This window comes from Rhodamnia argentea, chromosome 6 (assembly GCF_020921035.1).
Source record: "Rhodamnia argentea isolate NSW1041297 chromosome 6, ASM2092103v1, whole genome shotgun sequence".
Classification (NCBI taxonomy): domain Eukaryota; kingdom Viridiplantae; phylum Streptophyta; class Magnoliopsida; order Myrtales; family Myrtaceae; genus Rhodamnia; species Rhodamnia argentea.
Window position 1 is genome coordinate 20,051,748 of NC_063155.1, and position 11,526 is coordinate 20,063,273.

The window sequence follows — 11,526 nt, forward strand, 5'->3', positions numbered from 1 at the left end:
TTGCCACCCCTTGTCCATCCACGCCTGCCTACTCACGTCATGTTATGCTCGGATGGCGAACGGAAGGAAGAATCAGGCACGATGCGAACCGAAATTCGAAACTTGCGTTGCGTAATTGATCTGCACATATAATGACATAAATGAGTTCTTTAGTGATTAAGCCCTGCCTTATGATGTTTGGATTTCAGTGGCGGGAACTACTATAGCCGCTCCCAAGTTTTTTTTTTTGAAGTACAATTCATATTGAGTTTGTGTGTATACATATTTGTAGAAGAACGTAAGCCAAGGTCGGCCTTGATGAGGACATTATGAGGGCTCTTTCCTAGATCCAGCTCACGGTGGTGGCGAGCGGACTCTCTTGATGATTGTACGAGGGCTGGCCGCCCTCTTTGAGACCTCAAAGATGGCCACCGGCCCTCCTCGGCGAAGGAGGGGTGGCAATGCCCCCTCTTTAAAAATAACTCTTTTTCTTTTCCAATTTTCACAATAATGTTGCTGATGTGGCTATTTGACTTATGCCAATACACGTGGGTAATTCAAAAACATAATGATCAAAAAATTTTAAAAAATTCTTTATCGAAATTTCATTCCATTTTTCATTCGAACATAGCGACACAGCAAGTTAGCCTTAAAGGTCGAGTATGACACATAGCCCTCAGGGGTTAGCCCATGACCCAGTGTTTTTACTAGCCGGCAAAAATGCACTGCGAGTCCTTAAACTTCCGTCTAGAATGCGATTAAGTCCTAAAAGCTTTCAATTAGTTCAATTAAGTCATAAACCTTTACAAACAAAGGTTAGTAGAATTCGACTTGTCAAAAGGCCGCCAGAGTTGGAAGAGAGGAGTAGGTATATACAAGTTGAACTTATACTATCTCTCTTGTTACAGCCCGTGCCGACATCACAAGTTAGCCTTAAAGGGCTAGCAGGGCACGTGGCCTGTGGGCCAGCCTAATCCTCATGGGTCGGCCCACGGCCCAGTGTTTTGAGTCTTATTTTCTAAAAATTTTTTGGGCGGGAAAAAGTTGCATGCGACTCGTTAAACTTATGTGCGGAATACAATTAAATCCTTAAACTATTGATTGGTTCCATTAAGTCCCAAGGATAATGTGCAAAATGGTTTTGTGAAATTATCCTTGAGTTTTCAGAGGGGGAATGAGTAGGGTAAAGGCTTAGCAATAGTGGGCCTCCTTCATTCCGGTTCTTGCGATCGTGGAGTTCATATAAAAACACTAGGGCTGCATTTGGTCGTCCGTATAAAACTCGGGATAGGATAAGTTTTATCATATCCCGTGTTTGGTAGGTGTCCTGGATAATATAATGTCGGATATAGAGAGGATATAACCTGGATAAAAAAATTCGAGGGGAGGGGGTAGGATAAGCTTGGATGGGATTTCTCTTATCCGTAATATAAAAGGTAACTTTTAGAATGATGACAACTTTCTTGTCTCATTTGTTTCTATTTTCATTTTATTTTTTATTTTTTATTTGCAAAGAGGTTTGAAAATCTAATAAAATGTGTATATTTTCAAGTTTTTTTGTGTAGGAGAATGTTATTTTTATAGTAATAAGATCAAAATATTTCATGAGCATCACGTAGGGACATATATGTCATTTATATTGATATACGCTTTCTACCAAATGCGGGATAGGATAGGATATAAGAATATCCGACTTTAAATCTGCACTTCACCAAACAGTAGATAGGATATGGCCAAATCCCTAGATTTCTTATCCTATCTAATCCAATCCAATCCCGATCAGAAATCCCGACGACCAAACGCAGCCTAGAAGAACGATGGCTTAGACCGTTGTCTCAACTTCATTTTGGTACACCAACAACTATTTATACATTTTCTAGATGTATTCCTAGCAAAATAATGACGCGTTTTATTCCGGAGTATTTTATTGTTAATCAAGCAGAATAGCAATGATCTCATATGAATTTTCTGAATTTAATTCCAATAAAGCAACGACCGATTTCATAATTAGGGATGAGAACCCTAATTAAAAAACAAAAGGAAAAAGGGGAAGTACTTTAAGACTAGTTTAAAATGAGTCGAGCTAAATCTAAAATGTCCTCAAATGAATCCGGAATTCTTCGAAAATGTGAGAATTTGACAGTACGTAGATTTATTCGTTGCATGGCGGCCCAGCCCAGTCGATGAAGCTCGGAGCATTTTTGGACGAGCCTAGACAGGATTTTCTTTCTTGGGCCCAAGCTTGCCCGCATAGGCCCACTTGTGAGAACTCAGGCTCTATCATTTCGTGAAGAAAATTGACTATATTTTTAGATAACAGACGAACCTTGGCAAGGATTTTAGGTCCCATATCTGATTCGGCCAGCCGATAGATCTTGTCATATAAAGCTTTTTGCATTCGTTGTGTAATGAATGAATGAAAATGACGGGTCTTTCAGCTAAATTTTATCTTAAATTGCACCCCGCATTTTATGTATCCAATTACAAATATAAATTTATCCTATATTTTCAACGTCGATGTATAGCAACTGCGAGCGCGTACAAATACACAGAAATAACCTGGGTGGAGGAGAATGACTCGGTCGGATTGCAAAGTCGTCAATCCGAAGGGACAAGGACTATTGGATTGATTGATAGGATTCAATGTCCATTATCGGATTGGTTGGACGATAATTGAATAGCCCTACTATTAGATTGTAAGGTGGGGGGTGAACCTTCGCAGTTAGATTGATAGGTGAGATCAGTAGGTGGACAGATTTCTACCGTTAGATGAGAGGTGCTATAGATGGTTATAATTAGAGGGACTCTTGTATAAATAGGGAAGTTCTCGCTCATTTGTATCATCCGACTTTCAAGCATTAGAATGAATTCTCCCCCAGATCTACGATGAAGTCAATTGGTTGAATCCCGCGAAACTATTTCATTGGTTGAATCCCGCGAAACTATTTCATAGAAGTTCATTATATGTTCTTTTTATAAAGTAAAATGACTCTGATTCTTGAAATCTCTCTAAACACTTTCTTTCTCTACACAACATATATGCAAGTCGCATAAATAGTTGTTCAAAACAATAAGATCCTTATCAATCACATATCATAGAAATTTTTTTTATTTTTTAGTTAACAAAAAGATTTTAATTTTGAAAAAAATAGATCACCACATATTAGTTTTAGTAACCCGGTCAATTAGAAATCTAGGATTTCAAGTAAGAGAAAATATCACTCTTGGTCGGTCCCATAACCTACACGAATAGGGGATCGTTGGTCCACATTCGGCATTTCCTCTAACCCTATTGCACGACACCCGTCGGGTCACGATATCATGCACTTACCTTGTTTGCCACATTTTTTAACTCCTAAATGTTGCGTGCTCAAGTTTCCAGCTTTTGTGTTCCTAATTTAGTCCTAGCTTAAGATGAAAAATGGAACAACTTTCTCTTAGAATTTGGTAATTTCAGCTCCATTAGCAACCACTAGTGCCAGAAAAAAGTCTCATGAAGAGGCTGAACTTGAAGGAAAAAGGTTGGAAGAGGAGAATTGGAGACTACGAATTTTGAGAAATTGTGGAAGAAGACTGAAGTTGAATATGATAGAATATCTGGAGAGTTTGGATCAAACAATTAGGTGCTTAGATCAACCGATGACCATTGAATAATTTATGGTGTGTTAAGTGGGTTTGATGAAAGACTCACAATTTACATTATGTACATTTCTCCCTTTGCTCTGAATATATATCGCCATAATGTAAATGATCCGGCCACGAAAAGCCGTAGTAGAATAAAGTATCTGCAAGGGCGTTAGTTCCGAATCGGAAACCCCAGTGTCAATTGGGTGGGATATACTGAATCCCCATGTCGTTGCCGTCGTTTTTGCAATGAACCTCGAGATTCATTTTGTACTCTAGAAAATTAGTGATCTAGAGATCGACTAGGAACGACGTAACCCAACCGGGTTGCAGCAACAGAAAGATGGACACCCTCAGTACCATTTGAATTCTACGAGATGATCGATCCCGAAAGAAGAGGGTGTGGGTGATTCGTATATAGTTTTGTATAAGTATAAGTTTTTTCTACTATACTTTCTCCACTCCCCTCCTCTTCTTTTGCTTGGCGATCGCTGTGTGTTTCAATGATCTGTGACAAAGTGTAGGGGAGATTTGGATGTTAGGAGCTCATGAAAGTTTTCAGAGTTACATGCTTGACTCGTGCATGAGATATCAAAGTGAATTTAAATTGCAGTTTTACCATACGCTTGCCGTTTCCTTTTAAGAGTCCTTGGTGTTATCCTTGTGGTGTTAATTTTTGGGTCTTTTTGAATTCATCATTTGAGATGATTTCTTTCTTAGGATGTGATGTGCATCCCATATTGGGGAAAATTATCCCAAAAAAATCCTAAATTTATTGAATTTATACCAATTCGGTACTAAACCTTTCAATTTAGTCATTCCGGCTAATTTTAATTGAAAATTAATTGACGTAGACAATTTTTGTAATTTTTCAAAACTTATCAAAATATTATTTACTTTTTATTTTCTTTCATTTTCTTTTTCCTTCTTCCTCCACCGGTCATTAGGCCACAGGCAGTCATCGTACAAAGTGAAATTGCAATATTAGCATATACTTGTGTTTGCATTTTCCTTTTAAGAGTCCAATGCTCGTGGTATATACAACCAGCATATCCTAAAGTCTCTCTTATTGCATCCCTCTAAATTGGTATTATCTTTGTAGTGTTAATTAATGTTGGGTCTTTTGGAGTTTTTGGATTTCCATTTAAGATAATTGCTTTCTTGTTTTTGTCATGTGGATCCAATATTTCTTTTATTCATCCTTTTTCGAATTTTTTGTGCTCTTCTCGGCTAAATCCATTAAAAATGACAAAACAATGTTCGCCTTCGTTTTTATCAGGTCATTTTAACAAGCACATTGCCGCACTTGTTGAGCACATTTAATAAGATGTAATTGTGATATCCAATATATTGGTTATGCATAACATGAAAAAAGACGTTTTATCGAAAACTACGGACTTTTAAATGATTATTTCAACAATCGTACTGGACATACTCGTTAACGAAATCTTATATGTTATCCATGTCGGCTATGTTCCATAGAAAGAAATTTCCTTGTCAAGGAAAAAAAGGAGAAATAGACATATATATAGGAATAATAATATAATTTAAGTTTTATCTCTGTGACAAGGCAGTGTTCGCGTGGCCTAATGGATAAGGCGCTCGCCTCCGGAGCGGGAGATTGTGGGTTCGAGTCCCACCGTGAACGGTTTCCGCTTCCTTTATACAAACCTATTTTAAATCTCTGGTTATCTTTTAAAGCTCCTTCTCTTTCCAATGTTTTATTTCAAGCTTTTTCCCAACCAATCTCTTTTCTTTCTGTAGTGTTCAAGTTCGATTTTTTTTTTTTCCTGGAAATCTAATCAGCAACGTACCGATATAATCAAAAGTCTAAAAGTCCTAGTTTGACGTTAATGACAAGCTTAATCCGCGAGGTTTCTGAAGATTTTGACAAATGAAATCAGATAAGGATATAGGAAAAAAAGATAACTTTTGGTCCACACCACAATCCAAAACACGTGTCCGACAAGAAAAGGCGCTCGTCATTCTTGAACTCCGACTGCTTCTTCCTACGGCGTCCCGGCTGTGTTCTCCAACTGATGATGTCCGTCTCCTGCTCTCACCAAAAGACTGTACCAGAACTCCATGTCCTCGTCTCCCTTCTCGCCCGGAACTCTCTGCCCGCCTCGTTGCGAGTCCGTTTTCTCCCCGGGAGATGTCGGGAATGCTGAGGCCGAACCAGCGACGGGATTCCTTTTCGTCCTTGCGATCTTCCGGGCGTGAGAAGACGGCAGTGCAGCTTGCGAGTTGCTCTTGATGTTCACACGAGCTGCTATCGAGGGGTCCGGCTCCGATGGTGACGCCGTCGATGATGGTTCTTGAAACCCTTGCGCCGGGGCGGAGGTCGGATTCTGGAGTGAGTGATCGAGGGTGGTGCAATGAGTTGGGTTCATGTTGAAGGGAGTTGAGTTGGGTGGGGTGTGGAGCACCCGTTTCTTCAGGTGGGTGTGCCAGAAGTTCTTTACTTCATTGTCCGTTCGCCCCGGCAACTTCGAGGCTATGGCCGACCATCTGGAATTCCAGAAAATGTTTTTGAGAAATATGGACTTTAGAATGGACAAACGTAGGTAGAATTCTATCGTTTTTCTTTTACTAATTTACTAACTTTTTGTTTGTATAGCTTTACTAAGGCTTCAAAATTTACTAACTTTGAAGAAATTATCAATCTAAATTAGAGCGATTTGCTAATTTGTGTCAAGTCAAATTACCAATTAGTTTTGAATTACCAACTATCATATCTGAGTCATTTACCAACGTTCAATTTCATTTTTAGTTTACCAACGAAGATATCAATCAAGACACGTACAGATAGGACTGAGCACACCGCATTTCACGAGATGCTAAAAGCGTGTTTCAAGGTACGAAGTGGGTTTGTTTAGCTATTAACCCCTTATGTTTACTCGGTAAAGACTACCAAATTAAAATAGCGCCACTTACCGTATCTCCCATTGAAACCCCAACTAGTATTGGGTTACATGCTCACATTAAAGAACGAAGCTTCATTTTCTACTGTAGCGTCGAAGTAACAGCCCTTTCAATATAGTTTGCAAGAATAATGCCATGAAGAGGAAGAACATAATACCAGACCACGGAGACTTGAGCTATTCTAGGATACGGAGACATGTAAATTACCTGTTGCCCAGAACTTGATGAAGGTGGATGATGGTGTCTCTCTCGTCGTCGGTGAAGTTCCCTCGTTTCACGTCGGGCCGCAAGTAGTTTATCCACCGGAGTCTGCAACTCTTCCCACATCTCAACAGACCTGTGAAAAAAAGGCACATAAATGCTCCTAAATAACTCTATGTACTGCATAAAACACACCAATTCAACCTGATATCACTTGATAAATTACAGCATGAGACCTTTTTCTTGTTCTTTCTATGCAAGTTTAAGTGAATGAATAAAAAGTACCTGCTTGTTTAGGAAGTGCACGCCAGTTTCCATGGCCAAACTGGTGGATATGAGAGATCAGGATCTGGTCTTCCTCCGGAGTCCATGGCCCTTTCTTCATCCCCATCTTCTCACAACATGGCGTCTTCATCCTCTCTCTCCCTCTCTCTCTCTCTCTCTCTCTCTCTCTCTCTCTCTCTCTTCTTGTCCTCACTATGACCAAAGCTCTCACGAGCTAAGTCTTCCACAGTATACCACCATGTGGGTATCTGTATATGCTCAAGCTTTTACTGTGAACAATCCATGGTTTTTCAGAGACAGAAAGCTGTCTCTCTCTCTCTCTCTCTCTAAGTGGCTCCTGTGAAATGTGTTTGACTGTAGAATTTAAAGCGAGATGGAGTGAGTGAGTGCATGATTTAGGCACGTGCATGTTATTCAATTGTTTCATTTTTTGCTATACTTAGTCACGCAGTCTCACTTTCACCATCCTTCTTGGTTGCTTCCGTCTCTGCTCATAAGTGGCAGTCTAACCTTTTCCTCTTTATCTTTTCGGTGGTCAACATTTACGGGCAGTCGGCAGACAGGAAGATCGTGTCCCAGCCGCCGGTCCAATACTGTCCAATCATTTTTGGAATATAGTACTCATTTAACCTTCTCAAATATCGTCTGTAAAAACGATTTCTTCCTTTCTTTTTCATTCCTCATTTTCAATGTTGAAAATGCTGTCGACACAAAAGAAGGGATGGGAATGCGTCATTCAAGATCGTGTGTTGACCATGATCGGGGAATTTATTTAGGGAGACCTGAATTTACCTATAAATTAAAGCCCGCTTCCTTATCCTATAAAAAAAAAATTACGGGTGAATTATTAAAAAAGTCATGAACTTATTCAATCATAAATCGTTGTCTTTTTTGTCAATTTAATCCTAAAAATTTTGCATTTATGTTAATTCAGTCTATTCGATCAATTTTGGCTGGCCGGTCTTGATGTGGACTTCTTAAATAATATTTTAAATTTTTTTGACCTTTTCTTCTTTTTTCTTTTCGTTTCTTTTCTTTAGTTTTTTTTCTTGCAATTAGCTCGGCGATGGTGCGCAGCCCGTCACCAAGATCTAGCCAACCGAGGCCTAGAACGTCCCGACCCGGTGCTGGCAAGGGCATCTTGACCCTCGCCGGGCTAAGTCTAGAGAATAAAATAATAAGAGAATAAAATTACAAAAGATTATTTAAAAAAAGTCCACATCGGCGCCGGTCGGCCAAAATTGACCTGTTCGATTGAATTGACACAAATACAAAAGATTTAGGACTAAATTGGCATAATTAAGATAGGATTATTTCTTTTTCTTTTTTTTGGAATTCTCCCAAAAAATAACGAAGCCAATTATTCCTTTCTATTGTTTTGCTAACGCACAATTCAAATATGAAATTTAAGGGAAGTCATGGAGACCCCACAATTGTTTTCTTAGGCATTCTTATTTATGGTTGCTCTTAAGTCCTTTCGGAGGCGATGAAAATTATGTTAAGGGCATTTTTCGGAACCTTATCTATGCTACTCGTGTCGAGTTGGTATGTATGTACATATTTGTATGCTTGTCAAAACATCAAAAGTATACTCTCAAGTACTCGAAATAACTCAAAAGGAAGATCTTATTCATGGTAAAATTTGTTTTTTTTTTTTTTTTTTGGGCTAAAGGTGGCTAATTCATTGCCTGAAACATGTGGGACAGGGAGGCAGTGAAGTGCTTGTCAAGAGAGAACGAGAAACTCCAATGAGGATTTAAATAATTTAATAGTCGATTAGAATTTATCAGATTAGTCAGTCAGCAAACCAATTTTAGTGCGAGTTTTCGAAAAAGCATGACAGGATTACCATTGTCAATTTTGTGCAGACACCCTTGTCCTTATTGGTTGCTAAATTGTTGGTAGTGGCAATATTCCTTTCTGTCTTTGCTTTTTCGAGTTGAATTGATTGCTCAAGAAAGAGTCCTTAATGAAGAAAAATGATTACTCGTAAAAAAAAAAAGTAAATAAAAAGGGAAAAAGAAGTTGTCCACTAATGAGAATAAGGTGTCTATTTTGCTTCTTGTCCTGTGTTATGGCCCTATTGGATAATTATGCTTATCTCCCTAATTTCCCATTAGCCACATAGAAGCTACTTGGATGTTCTCATTTCATCAATCGCCTCGTTGAAAAGTAGTGAGTAGTTTTTTTTTTTAATTAAAGTTATATAATTCTACTTTACATTTTAACACCACCTCTCAACTCATGGACGGACTTGCGTTTGTAACGTGGCGAAAGCTTTCAAAAAAGTTCGAACTCAATACGTGTTCATGAAGGACAACGTCCATACCAACAATTTGGGGCCAAAATTGGCCGGATTTACTCAATCGCAAAACGCGAAAATGTTGAACATTCAATCGGGCAAAAAAAAAAAAAAATCCAAAGTAAACATCACCATCGAGCTCATTTTGCGCCACCCATAGCTTTTTTTTATTTGTCTTCCTACTATACGGTTTCCGCAAGTTTAAATAATCTTTCTAACCTAATGAAAGCATCTGTCAAAGAAAGAAAGCTGCTGAAGTCAAAGTCAAACCCATTATGATCCAAATCTCCTGCCTGAGCATGCTCTAGGATCTTAATTTTGACTTATAGATAAACAATCCAATTAAACAAACGCCTTCGACGTGATGCATAGCTTCTCAAGCAACTTTTTAAAAGGCAAGATTCTGGTGCACGATCCGTCACCCTCTTTGCCGCCGGCCCGAGTGGACCGATGCATGCATTGTAGTTATATATAGCAAAATGGACATGATAGTTTGCTCCATTGGGACGGGGCTTGGATAGCATTCAACCCACCTGCCTCCTCTCCTTTTCTTTCCCAAATAGTAACTTGCCCTTTGTGTGTACTGTGTTTTGGCCATCACGCTTGATATGTCTCCTTCATATTTCCAAAAGGATGTTGCTGTTATTCATTTGTATCGCATATGATTTTAATAAATATGTAAGAAAAACACATAGGATAGAGTTTTAGGGTTGAGCAAAACCATTTTATTCTTCCCAAACTATTATTCACATTAGTCGTAGAATAATAATGAAAAAAAATTGTCCAAAAAGTTTTAAACCAATCGCATCTTTGCCAATTCAATCGTAAACCTTTTAATTTGTCAAATTAGCCATTAAATTTTTTCATTTTTTTTCAATTGAGTACATTAGGTCAATTTTCACTGAATATCGCCGACGTAAATGCTAGCTATTTTATGTGGCATGATCAGCATCGATGTGGACAAACTTTAACATTTTATTATTTTTTATTTGTTCCTTTTTTTTTCCTTTGCTTTCCTTCTTTACTTTTTTCCTTTGCCAAGCCTCATTGATGGCCGACGGAGGTTGCTGGCCTTAGGCGAGGGCCTCCCTCATTGGCCTTGAGCGAGGGACGCTAGGCCCTTGGGTGGCGAGGGTCGTCCTCGCCCGCGTCGATGGCCGATGGAGGCTTAAAGGGAAAAAGGAGAAGAAAAAAGTAAAGAAGAAAAATAGAAGAAAATAAAAAAAAGGGAAAAAAGAGTACATAAATAAAGAATTTGAAAATTTATTAAAATTGGTTCACATTGGTGCTGACCTTACCACATAGAAAGGCCTTTGTCCACGTTGGCGCTGGCCAAAATTGGCCGATGAACTCAGTTGAAAAAAAAAACAGAAATGAATTGACAAAAATATAATAAATTTAAGATTTTTTTAGATAAGTTTCTCGAAGAAAAAGATTAAATATATCTTAACTTCGAGCACGTGTGGGGCCGCCTTCTGTGGCATGAAACCGAGGGTGGCGATGCTGGGTTTCAGACACGTGGACTCCAACCCGATATTGCCCAAGACCGGATTGTTGCCCCGTTGAATCGTCGTCAACTTCAAACGAGCAAAACGTATTTTACAATCATGAGGCCGTGACCGAACTGCAACTAGGGCGAGCAATATGATCTTGACGATGAGCCTAGTGCGTCCAGTGGAATTAGAAACAAGGTACGGATTTTGAGTTTCAGATGTGTCGTCTCTGACCCATAGTGCTAAAGTCTAGTATATATGTTGTACTGACAGATAAGTTTTACGCAACCTTAAATCAGCACATCGGGTTTTACAACCCTCTAGATGAGAGTGAGTCACGACTAGAGCAGACGATAATTGTGCTGACGGAGTTTCCGTGCGGGTTGCCTTCAGTTACATATTAAAATCACTGTGGGATGTTATAAGCTTTGGATATATCTTCGATTCCACATCATCTAAACCTAGATCGTCATACTAAAAAATAAGTCCAGGAGGATGCAAGTGAGCCGCGATGAGAGCTGATTTTATCGTGTCGATGGTGAGCCCGAGCCCATCCAAATTATTTGTTGTTGCCAAACTAATTGTTGGATGTTACGTTCTCTACACTAGTTATTCTTCTTTGTACCACATGACATAACCTGCTAATAAACGGGGATCAAAACACACACCAAGCTTTATATGAATTTTTTTTTAGACATTACAACATAGTTTGAGAAT

The 11,526-nt window shown here is 38.9% G+C and overlaps 2 protein-coding genes and 1 non-coding gene across 3 annotated transcripts in view; 2 read left to right on the forward strand and 1 right to left on the reverse strand.

The window, feature by feature from the left end:
- Window positions 1–11,526, forward strand: part of LOC125315459 (putative disease resistance protein At3g14460) — a 707,586-nt gene that overhangs the window by 227,655 nt on the left and 468,405 nt on the right. The window lies entirely within an intron of this gene.
- TRNAR-CCG lies at window positions 5,179–5,251 on the forward strand. The gene has a single exon. It is a non-coding gene; the product is annotated as a tRNA-Arg (tRNA).
- LOC115734146 (transcription factor MYB4-like) lies at window positions 5,424–7,353 on the reverse strand. The gene is made up of 3 exons (XM_030664749.2): window positions 7,015–7,353; window positions 6,736–6,865; window positions 5,424–6,114 (listed from the first exon to the last, which is right to left on the reverse strand). Exons 1-3 carry the CDS (start codon window positions 7,142–7,144, stop codon window positions 5,613–5,615), a joined length of 762 nt encoding a protein of 253 aa, XP_030520609.1. The 5' UTR covers window positions 7,145–7,353; the 3' UTR covers window positions 5,424–5,612.

What these genes read in the sequence shown, in the direction of transcription:
- LOC115734146 (XM_030664749.2), bottom strand. Translation starts at nt 7,144, where the DNA reads ATGAAGACGCCATGTTGTGAGAAGATGGGGATGAAGAAAGGGCCATGG. An exon ending in TGCACTTCCTAAACAAGCAG is followed by an intron (nt 6,866 to 7,014) that starts GTACTTTTTATT and finishes TTTTTTTCACAG; the next exon opens with GTCTGTTGAGATGTGGGAAG. An exon ending in CATCAAGTTCTGGGCAACAG is followed by an intron (nt 6,115 to 6,735) that starts GTAATTTACATG and finishes CTGGAATTCCAG; the next exon opens with ATGGTCGGCCATAGCCTCGA.